The 19,627-nt window shown below is 51.9% G+C and overlaps 1 protein-coding gene across 2 annotated transcripts; it reads right to left on the bottom strand.

Annotated features, from left to right (window-relative positions):
• Positions 1-828: 828 nt before the first annotated feature.
• Positions 829-16,185, bottom strand: CSF3R (colony stimulating factor 3 receptor). 2 transcript variants are annotated; one of them, XM_068963919.1, is made up of 17 exons: positions 16,083-16,185; positions 14,768-14,822; positions 12,839-12,922; positions 10,331-10,627; positions 8,912-9,035; positions 8,570-8,757; positions 7,623-7,792; positions 7,352-7,505; positions 7,180-7,259; positions 6,587-6,800; positions 5,350-5,538; positions 4,878-4,979; positions 4,153-4,299; positions 3,900-4,040; positions 3,568-3,661; positions 3,246-3,327; positions 829-2,827 (listed from the first exon to the last, which is right to left on the bottom strand). In XM_068963919.1, the coding sequence occupies exons 3-17, from the start codon at positions 12,900-12,902 to the stop codon at positions 2,348-2,350; spliced, it is 2,526 nt and encodes an 841-aa protein (XP_068820020.1). In that variant the 5' UTR covers positions 12,903-12,922; positions 14,768-14,822; positions 16,083-16,185; the 3' UTR covers positions 829-2,347. The 2 variants fall into 2 exon arrangements, with proteins under 2 accessions (XP_068820020.1, XP_068820021.1); XM_068963920.1 differs by having other exon boundaries at positions 3,246-3,324.
• Positions 16,186-19,627: the final 3,442 nt, after the last annotated feature.

The raw sequence follows: 19,627 nt of genomic DNA, 5'->3' as shown, positions 1-19,627 counted from the left end.
GATGAGGACCGAGATGATGGATTGGCAGGTAGGCCTCCGTGATGACGCAGAGTTGGGTCAAGTGGAGAGGTCTGGTTAGCTATAGCGCTCCAGTACTCTTGCTTGGAAAGTCCCATGGACGGGTCGCTAAGAGTCGGACACGACTGAGGGACTTCACTTTCACTTTTCACATTCATGCATTGAAGAAGGAAATGGCAACCCACTCTAATGTTCTTGCCTGGAGAATCCCAGGGACAGGGGAGCCTGGTGGGCTGCCGTCTATGGGGACGCACAGAGTCGGACACGACTGAAGCGACTTAGCAGCCGCAGCGTGAGACTGGTTGCCTGGCCCTGTTAGTGGCGTGCGGTGCTGTATCAACTCTAATGCCACCTTTTCTTGTTCATGCATCCTGCCCTTAATCCCACTCCAGTTTCCTGACGAGTTATCCTAGGGGCTTCCTGTGGGGCTGTCAGTGGTCTTCTTTCCCCGACTTAGTATTTCCATCCCCTCTCTCCCTCTCCCCCCAGAGTGCAGGATGGGGCCCTGTAAGAACTGCCGGGTTTCAGCCTCTCCTCTGGCAGCATTGCAGCGTGGTGACTGAGGTCGGCGATTTTGGACAGCTGGAATACTAGCGCAGCTGTTTGCTGGCTGTGTCACTGTGCGCAAGTCACTCAACCTTTCTGGGCCCCAGTGTACTTACTCCATGATATTGGGGTGGTAATAACAGTATCTTTATTTTAGGTTGTTAGAGGGTTAACTGAGACAGTTGTGTGCAAAGCACCAGGAATATAGTAAGTATTCAAGAAATATTAGTTTTGATATTTGTGAAATGAGGGGTATAAGGACAAATACCAGCTTCACAGGTGGCTAAGTGGTAAAGAATCTGCCTGCCGGAGTTGCAGGAGACAGATCCCCTGGAGGAGGAAATGACAACCCACCCCAGTAGTCTTGCCTGGAGAAGCCCATGGACAGAGGAGCCTGGTGGGCTACAGTCCATGGGGTCACAAAGAGTCGGACATGACTGAGCCACTGAGCACGCAGGCATGGACAAACGCCAATTAAAAGTAGGAAAAATATACCTTAATTTCCCCCAGTACAAAAAAGAGAAAGACTCTCCTCCTCTTTGCTTTTCTTAAAGCATTTACTTTAGAATACATGTAACTGAATTCTTTTTCTGCCCTTTTGAGATGCATGTAAATCTTTTTAAGAGCTAAATAGGCCTCTTGCCAGTTTTACCACTCAGGGATGTCTTTCTCAGGGACCTGGGAGTGGTCTGTTTGAAATGTAATCATTAAGAAAGATAGAGCCCTTGTCTCCCAGTTTCTGTGGAAGAGCAGGAGCTGGTCTCCAGCTCCAAGTTGCAAACCTCCCTCCTCTTATAAAGATATGAGAAGTTTATTTTTCCTTTGGATAAAGGCAGTTAGCAAACCCAGGTTGGCTACCCCATTTCCCAGCTGAATGTAGGATGACCCTTGTGTGACAAATAGTGCTGTCAAGTCCTCTTGCTTGAGAACTAGTTATTGATTATCTTGAGAAAATGTATGCAGTGAGTTGTATCCGCTTCACTGTGTAAAAGTGTAAGACTTCTTTTTGTCTTTGCAAACTCTTGAGCTGCTTGCCCATGACATTCTGGTTTAATTCTCACCCAATTAAAAATTCTTTTTCTTCCTTGCCGACCCTTGTGGACAGGTTTTCTAGGCTGGTGGGAGATTTTGTTTTTAATTATATTTCCTTTACAGGGGTTACTTGTTTCCGAGGTCTGTTCGCCACGGCCCCAGTTATCTGTGACTGCCTTGGTAACCCTGGCCACTGTGCCCTGGTGGTCATTTTTCAGGGTCTCTGTCACTAGAATGGGAACTCTTTGAAGATGGACTAAGCCTAGTCATTTTCGAACCCTGCTGCCAGCACAGTGCCTAGGTGCTAGTTGAATGAAGGAATTACAGAAAAAATAAATAAATAAACGATTCTGAGGAGCACTCCACCCCTACAATCGCTTGGGCTCCGAAAAAGAAAAAGAATAGAGATTCAGGCACACTCAAGAGTTGCTCAAAATCAAGCCAGACCAAATTAGACCATAAACCACTTTAAGAGACTGGAATTATAGGAATCAAGTACCGATAATAGGAAACAAAGGCTAGTGAGCAGGCTGGACCAAGCCTTGTCTGGCCTTTGAAGTGAGAGACCCAGTCCATGGAGATTGGGAAGATAGGGGAGGGATGCCGAGGGTCAAAGACAGGAGGAGGCTGGGAGCCTTTCTGCGTTTCCTGGGGCTGAGTGGTTTTTTAGTGATGGGCTTACTGGCATTCTCTTCTCTGGATAGCCCAGGCTTATCAAGGAGCAGGCCCAGGTGGGGAGTCCCAGGAAGCCCTAGAAGCCCCCAAGACCCTCCGCCCCACTGACCCGGAGTCCTTGTAGTAGAGGGAAGTCAAGCAGAGGCTCAAAGATACTGTCATCCTCCGGATGTGGGACTAGGGGCTCTGGGGCCCCCAGGGGGCTGGTCTGGAACCAGACGTTCTCATAGGACTTGGGACTGGGGGTGAGGCCCTCCAAGAGGGGCTGAGTTGAGTCGCAGCGGAGGTAGTGCCCAGGCCCTGGGCCTGTGGGGCTGCCTAGCACCTGCACATAAAGCACCTGGTCGCTGTTGCCAGACTGGGGCGGAGGCTGAGTGGAAGGTACTCTTGGGTCCCCCTGGAGCACATAGGCCTGGACAAGGGTGGAGAGGCTACCGGTCCCTGAGCTGTCACTGGACTCGCAGGGCTGTGGCTTCTTCTCTTCCTCCTCCAGCACCGTGATCTTGGTGATGGGTGGCATGCCGGGGTCCCGAAGGCTGGGCAGCTGAAAGATATCCTGACATAAAGATGTGTGGTGAGGGCCTGGTTCGTTTCAGATGTCTGTTCCAGCCACTGTCCCTTCCTGCACTGGGGTGGTGGTGGGGCATTCCTGCTGTTCCTTGCTGGAACGCAAAGGGTTACTCAGAGGATGCAAAGCACCTCATATGTGCCGGACGCGTGCTATGTGCTGTTCAGACTTAGCCCGGTGAATCTCCCCAGTGCTTTTGTGTGTGATTTGTCCCATTTCACAATGAGGTGACTGAGGCTTCAAATGGGTGGAGGTGGGATTCACACTTAGGTCTGCTTTGCTCTATAAAGAGGTGAAGTGATGGGAAGGCCTGAGTACTCATTCTTGGGGGAGTATCCCTTCACTTTGAGCCTGGGGCAGGAGCCTAACCCTCAGACCCATTTCCCTCTCCCTCCAGTGTTCTCACCTCTGCCGTGATGGATGGCACCCAGGAACCCAGGCTGCTGCGGGCTGGGTCCGGAACACTCGGCCAGAGGGAATACTTCCTGCTGGAGAAGAGGGCAGGTGAAGGCTGGGTCAGCATGCCCGCCCGTCCTTCCAGCATTTCTCCCACCTACTCCCAGCAGCAGAAGGGATGACCCCTTCGTGCAGAGAGGAGGAGGGGGGCCTGACTCCCAGACCTGAACCCTGTGGCCTGGCAAGTCTGAGAGGAGCCAGCCTTGCTCACTTGGGCCTTCAGTTCCCTTAGGCAGGGTTACCTGGGTGTCAGCTCTCTCAGAAGGACTCACCTGGGTCTGCAGCAGAACTGGGCAGCCCCACAGAGGCAGATGAGCAAGACCAGGAGGCCAAACAGGCCCAGGAGGATGTGCAGCTCAGACTCCTCTGCGGTGAGGGGAAAGCCAGGAGAGGTAAGAGGGCATGAGTGAGACTGAGCCTCTGCCCTCAGACTGGGCTCCAAGGGCAGGGCTGGGCCTCCGCCCTCAGACCAAGATCCAAGGGTAGTGCTGGCTCTCCCCGCTCAGAGGACCCAGGCAAGGCTTATCTAGTTTCACAGTGGCAGCCTTTGGGGTTAGGCCCCCTCCCAACAGCTTTGCCTGACCAGGCCCCATTCTCCCCTTACCTAGAGTCAAGGTCATCAGGGTGAGGCTTGTACTGTTGGCGGCCCACGCCTGGCTGGCAGCCACGAGTTGAACATGGTACAAGCTGGAAGGCTCCAGGCCACGGAGGACAAAGCTATGGGTGGAGGCATTCAGGACAGTGGCTGGGAGTAGAAGAGACTCATGAGCCTGGGCCTGGCTGCTGAACCTCCCCAAGGCCTCTGAGCACCCCATCCCAGGCCTTCTGGGGCTGCGGGTCACTGAGGATAGACTCACAAAAGGACTGGTCCTGAGTGTTGGTCCAGAAGATGGTGTAGTGGGTAAGGGGGCTCTTCCCCAGCTCAGGGGCCTCGGGCACCCACTCCAGCTGGGCCCACGTCTTGCCGATGTGCCTGAGATGCAACTCTGGGCCGTGGGAGGGGGCTGCCAGAAGAGAGATGCAGGGGCTGATGGGGAGTGGGGTGGGGATGAGGGAGCCCAGTTGGACTTCTTGTGGCTCCCCAGACCCAAGAACTGGGACACTTTGTGGGGGTGGGTGGTATGAGAAAGTTCAGGGGGACTCATATCCAAGCCTCGTTTTCCCAGGAACTTTCACTGAATCCCACTGGCTGCTAATAAGTGGCTGAGCTGGGATTTGAACCTGCTTTTCTTTGACTCCAAAGCCTTGCTTCCTGATTTCTGCCAGGCCTGGTTTTGACTGGTTCACTATTTGATTTCTGCCACTCATGTGACATCTGACCAGTTTCTGCCAGCCTTGCTCCCTGAATTCTGCTGAGCTTACTTCCCAGTTTCCGTTACCCCACCACCTGAGTTCTTTCCAGCTGCAGGGGTCTAGTGTAAGCCAGGGGTAATCTTAGGATTGAGAGAGACCATTTTTCTGGGCCAGAGGTGGAGGGGGGAGCAGAGAAAAAGTTCTCTCCTAATTCCAGATTTTGGGGGGCGTAAACAGGCCTTGAGAGAGAGGAGGGAATTCTGAAAAAAAGACTTCGTGGCTAACGAACCCATCTCTTGGGAGTAGGCATAGATGTGCTGGGAGGGTCCCTTGGTGTCCTGGTACAGGGGGGTCACAGTGACCTCGTAGAGCTGAAAGGGCCTGATGTTCTCTGTAGAGAGAAAATGGGGTGGGTGCTCTGGTTAGGGGCCAGCCTCTGATGATGGCTGGGGGCTAACCTTAGACTTCAGGGATAACCTGAGCCTCGTTCTTCAGGGCTGGCCTCTGCAGTCTCTTCTTCAGATCATTTGGTGAGGGTAAGGGGCAACAAGTGGGAGAGAGAGAGCTAGAAAGCTGGCAGAGTCAGGGCTAGAAAGAGAGGCTCCAGTTAGACTGCAGGAAGAGCTTCCAGATTCGGAGGACGTGAGATGAGAATGGTGCAAGAACAAGGTAATATACATCTTTAGGGTGGTTCAGGCAGATAAAATGCTCCCTCTGCTCCCTGGCCCTGCCCATCTGCCCAGCCCCCAGGCCTGTCTCACCCTGCAGCAAGGTTCCTGCAATGCTTCCGTTATGCTCCATCCTCCAGGTCATAGGACTGCCGTTGGGGCTGGGGGGACTGAGGCCCCACTCAATCACATAGCCCTGAGGTTGAGGACTGGGGGGCTCCCAGCCCACCCAGAGGCTATGAGGGTCTCGAGCGGTGGTGTGGAGTCTGCCCAGGGGTGGGCCTGGAGATAGAGTAGGAGATGATGTGAAGATGAAAAGAAAGGCTTAGAGCTAGAAACCTGGGTTCAAGTCTGGCCTTTGCAACTTACAAGCTGGGTGACGTTGGGTAAGACAACATCTGAGCCTCAGATTCCTCATCTGTAAGGTGGAAATGATGATAATAAAGTCATGGTGCAGAGTAAGTGAGATGGTACATGGAACAGGCCTGGTGTGGTAATTAATAATGAAAGCTCACCCTGTGTGGTTCTCTGTGTGTATTAGTTCATTGAGTCTGCTAACCGTCCCACACTGGGGGCACTACTACTGCCCCCATCTTAGCAATAAGAAAATGGAGACAGAGGTTAAGTGACTGGTCTCGGGTCACATGGCTGGGAAGTGGGAATACTAGCTATTGTTGTTGTTAATCTCACTTCATGAAGACCCATGTTCAGGGGCCTCTGGGGGTGATAGTGACTGATCCCCTGAGAATGAACTCAGGGACTATTTTTTTTTTAAAATATTAATTGGCTGTGCTAGGTCATAGTTAAAGCATAGGGGCTCTTTGATCTTTGTTGCAGCTTGCAGGATCTTTAGTTCTGGCATGTGGGATCTAGTTCCCTGACCAGGGATCAAACCTGGGCCCCCTGCATTGGGAGTGTGGAGTCTTAGCCACTGGACTGCCAGGGAAGCCCTAGGGACTATGTTTTAGCTGGAAAACTTTAGAACTTTCTCTCCCATTTCCTTGGCAGAATAGACTGTGTGTGTAGGCACTGCCACCAGCTTAACTTGGTTCTGGTTAATGATAATAATAGTCGCTAACACATACGGAAGTTACTTTGTGTAAAGTAACTGTTTACATGTCTAAACTCATGTAATCTTCACAGCAATGCTTTGAGTTAGACACTGTACCATTCCCATTTGCTAGATGAGTAAACTGAGGCCAGGGAGGGTAAGCAACTTGCCCAGATCTCATTGCTAACAAGTAAGAGGATTAGATTTGAACCCAGGCAGTCTAGCCTCTGAATTTACATACTTAACCCCCATACTCTACTAGCCGTGGGCCCTTTCTACCTCTGCTTTCCAAGAAGACCACGCGGGTGGGATGCGAGGTCCCAGCTGTGTTATAGGCCTTAAGGATCACCTCCCGGGCTTCTGAAGGCAGTTGGAAGGTACAGTTCAGCTCCGTGGTGTCACAGAGGATTGGCTCTGCCCCAGCCTGGTCTGAGGGTCTCCAGGAAACCAGGTAACCTTGGATCTGCCCGCTGTCTTCTTCCAGGGCTATTGGCTGTTAGTGGGCACAGGAGGAAAAAGACGAGGGGATGCGCAGCTCATCTTGAGTGGGGGAGAGCTTCTAGATGGAGCGTCCGTGTCCCCGGAACTGAGCCACCCAGACTGGGAGTCAGTCCTCCTCCCTCCCTCCCTTCTCCCCCTGTGCCAGGTCCTAGAAGGGAGGAAAGGATAAAGTAACTCAGTGTGAGCAGCAGGCACCTAACAAGGTGAGTCCTGCATTGTAGTCCCTGCAGAAGGGCTCTGCCCAGCAAAGTGTGTGCAGATCACATACAGATGCATCCAAGCCTGCCAGGCCTGCTGGAGTCCTGAGCCCCAGCTTGCAGGGGTCTGTTTGAATCTGAAGAGGTGGAGGGATGGCCTTCAGAGGGGGTTACCTTCCAGAACAGCTGCACGGCCACCGTCTGGGGGTCCAGCTGCCTCTGCCGCCACCACGTGTCCAGTCTGACGATGGGGGCTGTGGAAGGAGTGGGAGGGGAGGGTCAGGGAGGGCCCCGGAGGCCAGCCTGAGTCCTGATGGCTGCTCCCAGCCCCTCACCACCTGCTCACCCCGTTGTGCAGTGGTCAGCTCTAGGCTGGGGCTCCATTCGCTCCAGTGGCCGGGCAGGCGCCAGCGGGTGCAGCGCATTTGCAGGGTGTAGGCTGTGGATGGGAGGAGCCCGCAGAGTTCATACTGGGGGGTCCTGGCGGGCAGGCCGCTCATCTGGTGGAAGACAGGCATGACTGTTGGCCTGGACCTCTGTGCCCTTCGGGGCCAGCTCAGCTTACCCTCCCCTCAGCCACCCCCACCCCAGGCCCCTCAGGTTGCCCTCTGCCTCACCAGGTCCCAGCCGGCTTCTCCAAGCCGAGGCTGGTGACGCAGCTCACACTTCTGTTCTATGTACAGGCTTGGCTTCCAGGTCTCCCAGCGCAGCCTCAGGCAGCCTGGCTGGGGCGGGGCCACCGCAGGACTGGGCTCCAGGGCCCACAGTGTGGGGGGCTCCAGTTTCACTGCAAGGAGAGGAGTTATCGGACACTTTCTCTACTTCATCCTCCAGGGCTCTGTCCTGGCTTCCCCTTGTCTCCCTGTCTGTGGTTCCATTTCTTCTCTGGGTCTCCAATCGTGGGATCTCTATATCTTTCCATCTCTCTCTGTGTCCCTTCATCTCTGCGTCATCCTGATTCTGCACGTCTGTCTCTGTCCATGAGCCTGCTTCTCTCTCTCTTTCCTACTCTTGCCCCAGGGCCTTTGCACTGGTTGTTCCCTCGGTCTGGAGCACTTACCTTCCGAATATACAGTGTCTTGCTCCCTCATTTCCTCCAAGGATCTTCTCAATGAGTGAGGCCTTCCCTGACTGCCTTCTCCCCAGCTGTCCCTACCCCATCCCCGGCTTAATTTCCTCATCACACATACCATTACCTGACATTTTATTATTCTTTGCCCACCAGAATGTAAGAGGGCAAAATTTCGGGGGCACGATTTTTGCTGTGTTATTTACTGCTGTATTCCCAGCCCCTAGAACGGTGCCTAGTGCAGAGTGGGCGCTTCAGGAAATTTGCTGAAAGAATGAATGAGTGTGTCTCCTTGCTTGTGTTTCTTCCACATCCCTGTCTGTGTCTCCATAGCTCTGTCTTCAGTTGAATCCCACTTTGTTTTTCTCCCTTCTCTTCCTCCAGGTCTTTCAGCATCTTATTGTCTGTTGCTGGGTCTGTGTTTCCCTCCCTGTGCATCTCTGAGTCTGCTCATGGCGGGGATCTCTTTCCTCCCCCACACCCAGCGTCACCCACCAACGTCCATGGGAGCAAGGCAGAGCTTCGGGGAAACGCTGGTCCCCAGTGCGTTCCTGGCCTGCACCCAGATGCTCATGTTCTGGTACAGCTGCAGGTGTTTGCGGGGGATGGCGCAGTGGCTCTGCCCGTCCTCCGGCACGCAGTCAGGGATGGAATCCTTCTGCGTCTGGCATTTGTCCTGGCTCCTGCCAATGGGCCAGGCTTGGATGTAAAGTGGGGGCAGAAAGCCAAGCTCCCTTCTCCTCCCCATCTCTGCCTTGGCTCTCCATCCCAACAGTCCTACCTGTGGTCTGTCCCAGAACCCAAAGTAATGGGGCTGGCATAAGGACCCTTACTCACTTGAAGCTCTTCAGGGTGAAGCTTGTGGACAGGTGGGTGTCGGGGCCTGGCTCCCACTGGCAGATGAGGCTGTTGGTTGTGAGGTTCATGAGGCAGGATAGGTTGTGGGGTGCAGTGGGAGGGTCTGTGGGTAGGGTGGAGAGAGTGAGGGCTTCAGGTAAGACCACTCAGAAAGCTCCCACTGGGATCAGCTGGGCATTTCCTTGCCCTGGGTCTCCATGGCAAGTGGGTTGCCAACCCATCTGCCATGCCTTTGTCTCCATGCAGGGTGACCCCAGAAGGGCAGCCCTGGGGTAAGCTAAGTTATCCACACGTACACGGACAAGTAAACAGAGCCTCCAACCCTCTCAACTCCACCCTTTTTGACAGTAACAATGTAGTGTCTGGGTTTTCATCCTGGTTCTGCCACTCATTAGTGGTGTGATCTTGAAGTCACCTAATGGCTCTGCCTCAGTTTCCTCATCTGTAAAATGGGGGTAATGGTAATATACCTACCACCTAGGGTTATTGTGAGGGCTGAGTGGCTTACTAGGTATACAGTGCTCAGAGCAGTGCCTCGCATATATGCTACTGCTGCTAAGTTGCTTCAGTCGTGTCTGACTCTGTGCAACCCCATAGACGGCAGCCCAACAGGCTGCCCCATCCCTGGGATTCTCCAGGCAAGAACACTGGAGTGGGATGCCATTTCCTTCTCCAGCTGGCATATATGAGTGCTCTGTAAATCTTAACTTTCACTATTACTGATTCTTAAACAAGAACCTTGGTCTCTTTTTCATTATGCATTGGCTCGGCACAAATCCATCCTTCTCAGTTTGAGCAGAAGGCTAAGACTAGGGTAGGGATAGAATCTAGGAGCATGCCCACCTCGTTGAGAATGTCCTCCCTGGAGATACCTTCCTGTGGCTGGGGAGTTGGGCTTACTCGGCAGCCATATGCAGTAGTGGTTACTGGTTTTTGAGCCACACTGCTTGATACAAATCTAGATTCCATCCTTATTAATTTGGGATCTCTAGCATGCAACTTTGCTAATGGTAAGGAACCCATCTGCAAATGCAGGAGACATAAGAGACATGGGTTCGATCTCTGGGTCAGGAAGATCCCCTGGAGAAGGAAATGGCAACCCATTCCAGTATTCTTGCCTGGAAAATCCCACGGACAGAGCAGACTACAGTTCATAGGGTCACAAAGAGTTGGACACAACTGAGCAACTAACGCACACACAGCATGCCACTTACCCTCCCTGAGCCTCAGTTTCCTCATCTGTGAAATGGGGCTATGTAATACTACCCACTGGTAGGAAAGATGTGATATCATGCCTGTAAAGTACTCATTGAGCAAGAGCTCAAGAAAGAATAGCTCTTATTAGTACTGGCAGGAGGGCATTGGGGGCAGAGCGGGGGGATGGCCGCAGGGACTCACAGCCCGCCTGCAGCTCAGCCTGGTCCAGGATCTGCAGGCTGTTGCCCCAGTGCAGGCAGCAGGAGAGAAGGACCCGAGAGTGGCTGACGTGGGGCAAGGTGATGGTGGACTGCAGGGCCCCATTCGGCAGGTGCCGCTGCCTCTCCCTGGGATGAAGCTCCGGTTCCAGTTTCCATACAATCCGCCATTCGGTGCCCAGGTGGCTGCAGTTCTGGGTGATGACGCAGGAGGCCGTGACTTGATCTCCCAGGCGGATGGTGGGGGCTGAGAGGAGGATATGCCCACACTGCTCCAGGCCTGGGGTGGAAGAGAATGGGCCGTGACTCCTCTGTCTGGCAGAGCTGGCCTCCTAGGCTCGGTACTCCTGGACTTAGTACCTTTACCTTCCTGCTTTACCCTCCAAGATTCGGGGGGGTGGGGCAGGTGCTGGAGTGGCAAGGATGTGTGCAGAGATTGGGAGAGGCTCTCGAGTTGAGATGGAGATAGTGGTGTGGGGGTAAATGTTTATCAACCTGCTATACCGAGAGAAACGGGGCTTGGCTTGTAGCCTGGGCTGCTTTCCCTGGTGTAAATATTCCCACCGGGGCTGATTTCAAGCTACCAGGCTGACGTTACTGAATGTGAACTTGGGAAGAGAGGTACACAATCAGTGCTTGCAAGCCAACACCAGCACGCCACCAGATGGAGACCAGTCCCCTCCCCAACAATGGTGAAACAATGGTTAGAATGATAAGAAGCCCGCGGTCACAGCAATCTTTCCAGAATTCATATCTGATTGTTACCCCATCATGACCACAGCACTTCAATGGCACATTATTCTTCTGAAAGGCAGTACGCTGTGATGGATAAGAGCATGGATGTTGGAACTAGACTGCCTAGGTTTAGAACCTGGTTCTACTGCTTAGTAATTTTGTGACCTTGATGTTACCCAGACTTTCTGTGCCCTGGTTTTCTCATCTGTGGCATGAAGATAAAAAAGTCCTTAACTTAGTGATGTTGGGAGGATTAGATGTGAGAATATGCATAAGGCACTCAGAACAGTCCCTGGCATGTAAGTATTTGCTGCTATGATTAGGTTACTTAGATCCTTCTCACAACCCCTGTGGCCTGGCCCCTGCCTAAACCTCCTGGTTCCAGCCCAGACCACTGCCTCTCAGCTCCAGTCCCTCTAGCCTACATGCTATTCTCTGAAAATGCCACGTTCCCTCCATCTCCCGATCTTCGTACCTGCTGATCCTTTCAGAGGTGCTCCTTTTCCTTTCTGCCACCCCTCTTTCACCTGGTTGACATTCAGGCATCTTGTGAGGAACCAGACCGGGTTCTGACCAATCAGACCATGCCAGGGCCCCTGAACTTTCCCAAAGCTCATATCTTTTGTAATTATAGAGTCATGTGATAATTTGCTACTCTGTACCCCCAGCTAGACCATAGGTTCTGCGAGGCCAGAATCCCTGGCTCTTTTGCTCACTGCTGCATTCCCAGAGCCTAGTGCCATGCAGGCCCTTGGTGAATATGTGTGGAGTAAGAACGAGCACTGGACCCTGCCCACAGTGCCTTCTCTCCTCTCCCAGCTGTTCTGCAGCCCATTTTGCTGATGGGGATGCTGAGGCCCCAAGAGGAGGAGCAATTTGTTCAGGGTCACAGAGCAAGTTTATAGGGCTCCTATCACATCACAGACTCAGAATTTCAGACCAGGACTCTTGCAACTGTTTACTTCAAAACGCCACGTAATACCAAGTCCTCTACCACAGGGCTAGGATGATCTGTTTTTGTATGGCTTGCCAGCTGAGAACATTTTTTATGTTTCTAGAGGGTGAAAAACCAAACCAAACAACAAATAAGCAGGAACATGCCACAGAGACTGTATGTGGCCTGCAAAGCTGAAAATGTTTGCTGACCCCTGTTGGGCCTTGGCTTGCATACCCCTAGAGATGGGAGGCTCTGCACCTCTCGAGATAGTTTCCATAGTCTGGAGAGCTCTGCCTGGGATTCATATATATTTTTAAAATTCTTATTATTTTTTTGGCAACACCATGTGGCAGGTTGGATCTTAGTTCCATGACCAGGAATTGAACCTGTGCCCCCTGCAGTGCAAGTACGGAGTCCTAACCACTGGGGACTCTGACAGGGAAGCCAGGGAAGTCCTGGAGATTTCTTGCTTCAGGATTAAAGCTGCCTTCTCACGGCTTCCACCCTGATCCCTCTAAGCCCACGAAGGCTGCACAGGACTCAGACACAACCCGGTAGAGATTTGCAGACAAGACCCGGGTCTGTTGCACCTTCCCCACGCTGGCTAGCCCAGGTCCTCTCACCTTTCCTCAGAGGTGGTGGTTTGCCGGCAGAGGTCTGTGCGTGGGAGCCCAGCTACCCTGCATCTGTGGCCCAGTCGATTCTCTGGGAACCGCAGGAGCACTGTGACAATGCAGGGAAATGACCCCTCCTCCACCCCCAGCATCTCTCCCTGTGATCCCCCCACCCCATGGCACCCTCATCCCTGACCACACTCACTTCTGGGGAGCAGCAGGATGATCAGAGCAGCTCCCACCAGGCTCCAGGCTCCCAGCCCCACCATCGTGCTGGCTTGGTCCTCACCTGGAGACAGAGGGGGTGGTGAAGGTCATGGGCTTTGGAGTCAGAGCTGAGCTTAGTCTTTGCTCTGCTACGGTGTGGCTTTAGCCAGGTTACTTGACCTCTCTGAACCTGGTTGCTCTGCAAAATGAAGGTAACAAAAACCTATACTGCATAGGGTCTGGGGAGGAAGACCCAAAATGATGCAAGTTAAGGGCATCGCATGGTACCTGACACATAGGAAATGACTCTTTTTTTTTTTTTTTTGGAAATGACTCTTAAATGACTGTTATTATTATATGTGCCTTTAAGGAGAGAGCAGGGAAGGGAGCCACAGGGAACAGCATTCTTCCCGTTCCCTTCTGTTTTAGCCAGTCTCCCAGCCTGCTGAAAGCAAAGCCTGAGATGAAGGCTTGCCTGCAGGTAGTTTATTTGGGGGAAGACTCCAGGAACAGAGGGGAGAGGGGAGAATGAAACGCTTAAGAAGGAAAGCCAACACAAGGGTACGTCATCAAACTGAGTACAGCTGGGGCTCAATCCTGTTGGAATCTTGCAAGGAGCCACACTGAACATGCCTCAGAACTTGGCTGGCAGACAGGATGGGAACATTGTCCACCGGTTCCTGCCCCTTGTTGGTCAAGGGCTGTTCCTTGGGGTATTAACTCCCTGGCACGTGTCACATTGCACATGTCTGAGTACCGGGCAGGTCCTCCAAGGTGAGCCATGCTCAAAGTGTCAGAAACGCTCACTGCCTGGCAGAAAGGGACAACCCCACGGAACAGCTGAGGACAGGGTGCACCTTGAAAAGCTGGCTTCCACAGCAATGGCTAAAGGGAAGGGTGGGTTGGGAGGATACCCCAATTCTGGGCACAGACCTCTGGAGGCCTTCTGGGACCAGATATCCTGTGGTCATGGTGACAGTGCCCAGCTGGAGGGAGCATTAGTACATTAGTCTCAGGAAGTAAGCAAAGGTTTCTATCGCTGGAGTGGCTTCCAGCCTTTCCACTCTGCTCCCACTGGGGTCTTGGGGCCAGACACCTGGTCCTCTGGCACTAACTGACATCTGGGTGGCAGATCAGTGGGAATCGCTGACCAGCTTTTGCATGTACCTACATGAACACATACATGTAGGTGGCGTCCCAACCGATCCCCTGTGCTCAGAAAAGATTAAGCTTCTTTTGCTCCAAGACAGAGGAGTGAATAACTGCAGATACCCAAAGCTGTTTCTGCCTGCAGCGGTCTTACTTAAATCCCTGGTCCCTCATTATATGTTGCAGTATCAGGATACCAGGTGAATGCTAGCCCCTAAGTCATCTTTTTGCAAATCAGGAAAAAAGCATCCCTTTCTCTGGACAAATGCAGCCCCACACAAGGACCTGGCAACTAGAGAACAGGCTGGATTTCAGCCTCTACTTTCTGGGCAGCTTTGTGCAGTGAGAAACCTGCACAATTGTTCAGAGGACCCCAGTCTACCAATTAGTGGTTGGCAGCCTTGTTCCTACAGCATCCAGTTTGACTATCCACCAATGCACACTTGTTGGGGAAGAGTTCGTCTCCTTGGCTCAGATTTCAGGACACTAGTGCCCGTTCCTATGTAGTTTTGATCATTTCCTAGCCCTCCTGCCTGGTGAGGCACCACTTATCCCTTTCCACGGGCTCCCAGTAGGCAACCCAAACCCAAATCCCAAGGGCCCAGGCATCTTCTCCCTGGGTTGCCAGGGGTTGGCACAGGGTATCAGTCCCTGGTCACCCATGGCAACCTTGGATATTCCCCACCCCAGCCGAGTGGGATCTGGGACCAGGTGGAGCATGGCGTCACTTTCTGGGGGCCCAGCTTTGAGTCATCTGAACCCCAGGTCCACCACTTACCAGCTTGGCGACCTTGGACAGATTATTCCACCTTTCTGAGCCTCGGTTACCCCATCTGTGAAGGAAGGATAACAATAGCTCCTGCCTCTCCGGGTCGGGGTGAGGATGAAATGAGATGGTCCGTGATAAGGGCACTTAGCACGGAGCTTGCGTAGAGGAAGCACTCCATAACCATGTTACTTTCATGCACCATAAAGCAGGACACCCCCTCATGGAATCAGCATGGTTTAGTACCTCTCTCCCCCGCTTACCAGCTGTGTGGTCTCTGCCTCCTAGGACTGCCACCTCGCTTTTGTCTCTGTCACATTTCATGTTTCAAAGCCCCGTTTCTGGGTTCCCTGCGCCTTGGCCCCCCGGTCTCCCCCTTTGCTTCCAGCCATCCCTGCTCCCTCCCTGGACTCTGGAGTCCCAGCACGCCATGTTGTCCCCTGGGGTCACTGCATCACCAACCCCTGCTCCCCGCCGCCCTTCTGCTTCCCTCTCCTTTCCATCCCATCACACTCCGCCTTCTCGCCTCCCCCTTCTCCAGTTCACGCCCCTGTCTCCCCTGTTCTTTCTACTCCCCTTCACGTGAAGATCCTTTCCTTGGGAAGACGGTTGGGGAGAGGAGGGCGCTGGGACAAAACAGGGAGAGGACTTCCTAGATGTGGTTCAGACAGAGAAAGACAGGTGGAAAAAGCAGGAAAGTGGGATGCACAGACCAAAACGCTGGAGAGAGATCACAGAGAGAAAGACTGAGGGGGAGAGAGAAAGGAGCCTGAGGCAAGGGATGGTGATACTCAGAGACGGAGGCACTCGGAGGCTGAGAAGAAAGAGATACTCAAGAGAGTTTAAGACTCAAGAGACAAACGGACCCTTGAGAGACAAAAAGAGAGGCATAGAGAGACTCTGAGACAGACAGAGAGGAGCTCAGAGCCAAGCAAGCCAGAGAAGGGCTGAGGAGGAAAGAGTGAAATTTACATGGAGACTGGAAGCAGTTAAGACACAGGTTGTCAGAGAGACTTGGAGGCAAATAATGAGTATAACTTTCCCTGAATCCAGCCCTTTCTTGAGCCCAGCTCAGTGTCCCAAAGAGATAGGTGTCTGTCTGTGACTTCCCAAATGCAGCACCCACCCCCCGAAAAAGTAGGGGCACCTTGGGAAAAAAGACTCAGGGTCAAGGGCTCCTAGTTCCCAAGGGTAAATTCTTAAGGCTGGAGTGCTGGTCCAAGGTCACCAAGGGCCACGCGCCCCTGGCAGAGAGAGGGGAGTGGACCTGAGACTCCAGGGTCCCATCATTCCCAGGCCCAGCCCTCCCAGGGGCTCCCCTACTCACGCTGGAGCCTGCGGCCGGCCGGGCACACGCCCGGCCTCCCCGTCTCTGCTCTCCTCTTCAAGGCAAGTTCCTGAAAACAGCCGCAGGCGGGCTTCTGTCCCCAACCCTGTCGTTAATGGCTCCGTCTCTGACAGGCGCAGGGGCTGCCGATTGCAACACCTGCCCAACTCCTTCCCTCCCTTGCATTGTTGACGCGGGCACGGGCAGCCCCTTCCTCCCAGGAAGGAGCCTGGGAGGGAAGCTGGTGAGGCCTGGGCAGCCTTCCTGCCTTGGGGGTCTTGAAGGGGCTGAGGGATGTGGCAATGTCGTCCCCCACCTCTGCCTCCGGATTTCCTGACTCAAAGCTTTGAGGCTGGCAGGGCCCAGGCTCCAACCCGCCTGGGTGCCATTCCCATGCCCCCATGCCCTGGGGGAGCATCACTTGGAGACAGACCCTGGCTCGAAGGCTCACTTGGCCCTAAGCCTCTTTTTGGCACTGGCTTTGGGGCCCTGATCCTCCCAATATTCAAGGGGTGGCCTCCAAGGTTACAGGGAATTCTGGACCACGGTGCCTTCCTCCCTGCTCCCTCTGCGCGTCATGTTCCCCCTGCTGCCCGAAGGCCTTGCAGAAGCAGAAATACGGACTCTGGGCACAAGGCAGGGGACGCTCATGAGGCTCCGGTCTTCATAGGCTCACGAGACATTAATAATGTTCACTCTCAGTGATTCTGCCAAACTAAATGTTTTTTCATTGAGTGAAACAGACTACATTTTATGTCTTTCATGGTCTGTATCCACAAAACCTTGCAGCTGTTTACGAATAATTTTCTGTGCATTTTTCTGAAGAGAGTTCAGATTGTTCACAGTTTCTTGGATTTATGACTCAATAAAGATTAGGCAAAAGTAGGAAGTCAAGAAACACCTGGAGTAACAGGCAAATTTGGCCTTGGAATGCAGAATGAAGCAGGGCAAAGACTAATAGAGTTTTGCCAAGAAAATGCACTGGTCATAGCAAACACCCTCTTCCAACAACACAAGAGAAGACTCTACACATGGACATCACCAGATGGTCAACACCGAAATCAGATTGATTATATTCTTTGCAGCCAAAGATGGAGCTCTATACAGTCAACAAAAACAAGACCAGGAGCTGACTGTGGCTCAGATCATGAACTCCTTATTACCAAATTCAGACTCACATTGAAGAAAGTAGGGAAAACTGCTAGACCATTCAGGTATGACCTAAATCAAATCCCTTATGATTATACAGTGGAAGTGAGAAATAGATTTAAGGGCCTAGATCTGATAGATAGAATGCCTGATGAACTATGGAATGAGGTTCGTGACATTGTACAGGAGACAGGGATCAAGACCATCCCCATGGAAAAGAAATGCAAAAAAGCAAAATGGCTGTCTGGGGAGGCCTTACAGATAGCTATGAAAAGAAGAGAGGCGAAAAGCAAAGGAGAAAAGGAAAGATATAAGCATCTGAATGCAGAGTTCCAGAGAATAGCAAGAAGAGATAAGAAAGCCTTCTTCAGCGATCAATGCAAAGAAATAGAGGAAAAGAACAGAAGGGGAAAGACTAGAGATCTCTTCAAGAAAATCAGAGATACCAAGGGAACATTTCATGCAAAGATGGGCTCGATAAAGGACAGAAATGGTATGGACCTAACAGAAGCAGAAGATATTAAGAAGAGGTGGCAAGAATACATGGAAGAACTGTACAAAAAAGATCTTCATGACCCAGATAATCATGATGATGTGATCACTAATCTAGAGCCAGACATCCTGGAATGTGAAGTCAAGTGGACCTTGGAAAGCATCGCTACGAACAAAGCTAGTGGAGATGATGGAATTCCAGTTGAGCTGTTTCAAATCCTGAAAGATAATGCTGTGAAAGTGCTGTGCTCAATATGCTCAAAACTCAGCAGTGGCCACAGGACTAGAAAAGGTCAGTTTTCATTCCAATTCCAAAGAAAGGCAATGCAAAAGAATGCTCAAACTACCACACAATTGCACTCATCTCACATGCTAGTAAAGTAATGCTCAAAATTCTCCAAGCCAGGCTTCAGTAATACATGAACTGTGAACTCCCTGATGTTCAAGCTGGTTTTAGAAAAGGCAGAGGAACCAGAGATCAAATTGCCAACATCCGCTGGATCATGGAAAAAGCAAGAGAGTTCCAGAAAAACATCTATTTCTGCTTTATTGACTATGCCAAAGCCTTTGACTGTGTGGATCACAATAAACTGTGGAAAATTCTGAAAGAGATGGGAATACCAGACCACCTGACCTGCCTCTTGAGAAATCTGTATGCAGGTCAGGAAGCAGCAGTCAGAACTGGACATGGAACAACAGACTGGTCCCAAATAGGAAAAGGAGTATGTCAAGGCTGTGTATTGTCACCCTGCTTATTTAACTTCTATGCAGAGTACATCATGAGAAATGCTGGACTGGAAGAAACACAAGCTGGAATCAAGATTGCCGGGAGAAATATCAATAACCTCAGATATTCAGATGACACCACTCTTATGGCAGAAAGTGAAGAGGAACTAAAAAGCCTCTTGATGAAAGTGAAAGAGGAGAGTGAAAAAGTTGGCCTAAAGCTCAACATTCAGAAAACGAAGATCATGACATCTGGTCCCATCACTTCATGGGAAATAGATGGGGAAACAGTGGAAATGGTGTCAGACTTTATTTTTGGGGGCTCCAAAATCACTGCAGATGGTGACTGCAGCCATGAAATTAAAAGACGCTTACTCCTTGGAAGAAAAGTTATGACCAACCTAGATAGTTTATTCAAAAGCAGAGACATTACTTTGCCGACTAAGGTCCGTCTAGTCAAGGCTATGGGTTTTCCAGTGGTCATGTATGGATGTGAGAGTTGGATTGTGAAGAAAGCTGAGCACTGAAGAATTGATGCTTTTGAACTGTGGTGTTGGAGAAGACTCTTGAGAGTCCCTTGGACTGCAAGGAGATCCAACCAGTCCATTCTGAAGGAGATCAACCCTGGGATTTCTTTGGAAGGAATGATGCTAAAGCTGAAACTCCAATACTTTGGCCACCTCAGGCGAAGAGCTGACTCATTGGAAAAGACTCTGATGCTGGGAGGGATTGGGGGCAGGAGGAGAAGGGGACGACAGAGGATGAGATGGCTGGATGGCATCACTGACTCGATGGACGTGAGTCTGAGTGAACTCTGGGGGTTGGTGATGGACAGGGAGGCCTGGCGTGCTGCGATTCACGGGGTCGCAAAGAGTCGGACACGACTGAGCGACTGAACTGAACTGAACTGACACACTAGTGAAGTGTCCACACCGTATGACACATTTCAGGAAAAGTGAGCTTCTGAGTCTGTTGCGAGGGGGCAGACCTGGGTTTTGGTTCTGGTTCCAGTTTGAAATATCCAACTGTCGGCAGCTACCTCTCTGAGGTGCCCCATAGGATCCACATGCTCAGCAAATCCCATCGACTCTTCTTTCAAAATATTAGAACCAAAATCCTGAGTAGATAGGTATTCACTGTAAAGTTCAACTTGGCCATATGTTTGGATATTTCCCTGA

This window comes from Capricornis sumatraensis, chromosome 2, assembly GCF_032405125.1.
Source record: "Capricornis sumatraensis isolate serow.1 chromosome 2, serow.2, whole genome shotgun sequence".
Taxonomy (NCBI): domain Eukaryota; kingdom Metazoa; phylum Chordata; class Mammalia; order Artiodactyla; family Bovidae; genus Capricornis; species Capricornis sumatraensis.
The sequence above is the reverse complement of the archived record's forward strand: the minus strand, read 5'-3'. Positions and strand labels throughout refer to the sequence as shown.

Excerpts from the sequence above, each read along its gene's own strand:
- CSF3R (XM_068963919.1), bottom strand. The coding sequence starts at position 12,902 with ATGGTGGGGCTGGGAGCCTGGAGCCTGGTGGGAGCTGCTCTGATCATC. Across the intron at positions 9,036-10,330 it reads GGCTGAGCTGCAGGCGGGCT|ACCCTCCCACTGCACCCCAC; the intron begins GTGAGTCCCTGC and ends CCCTACCCACAG. Across the intron at positions 4,041-4,152 it reads CACTCAGGACCAGTCCTTTT|CCACTGTCCTGAATGCCTCC; the intron begins GTGAGTCTATCC and ends TTCTACTCCCAG.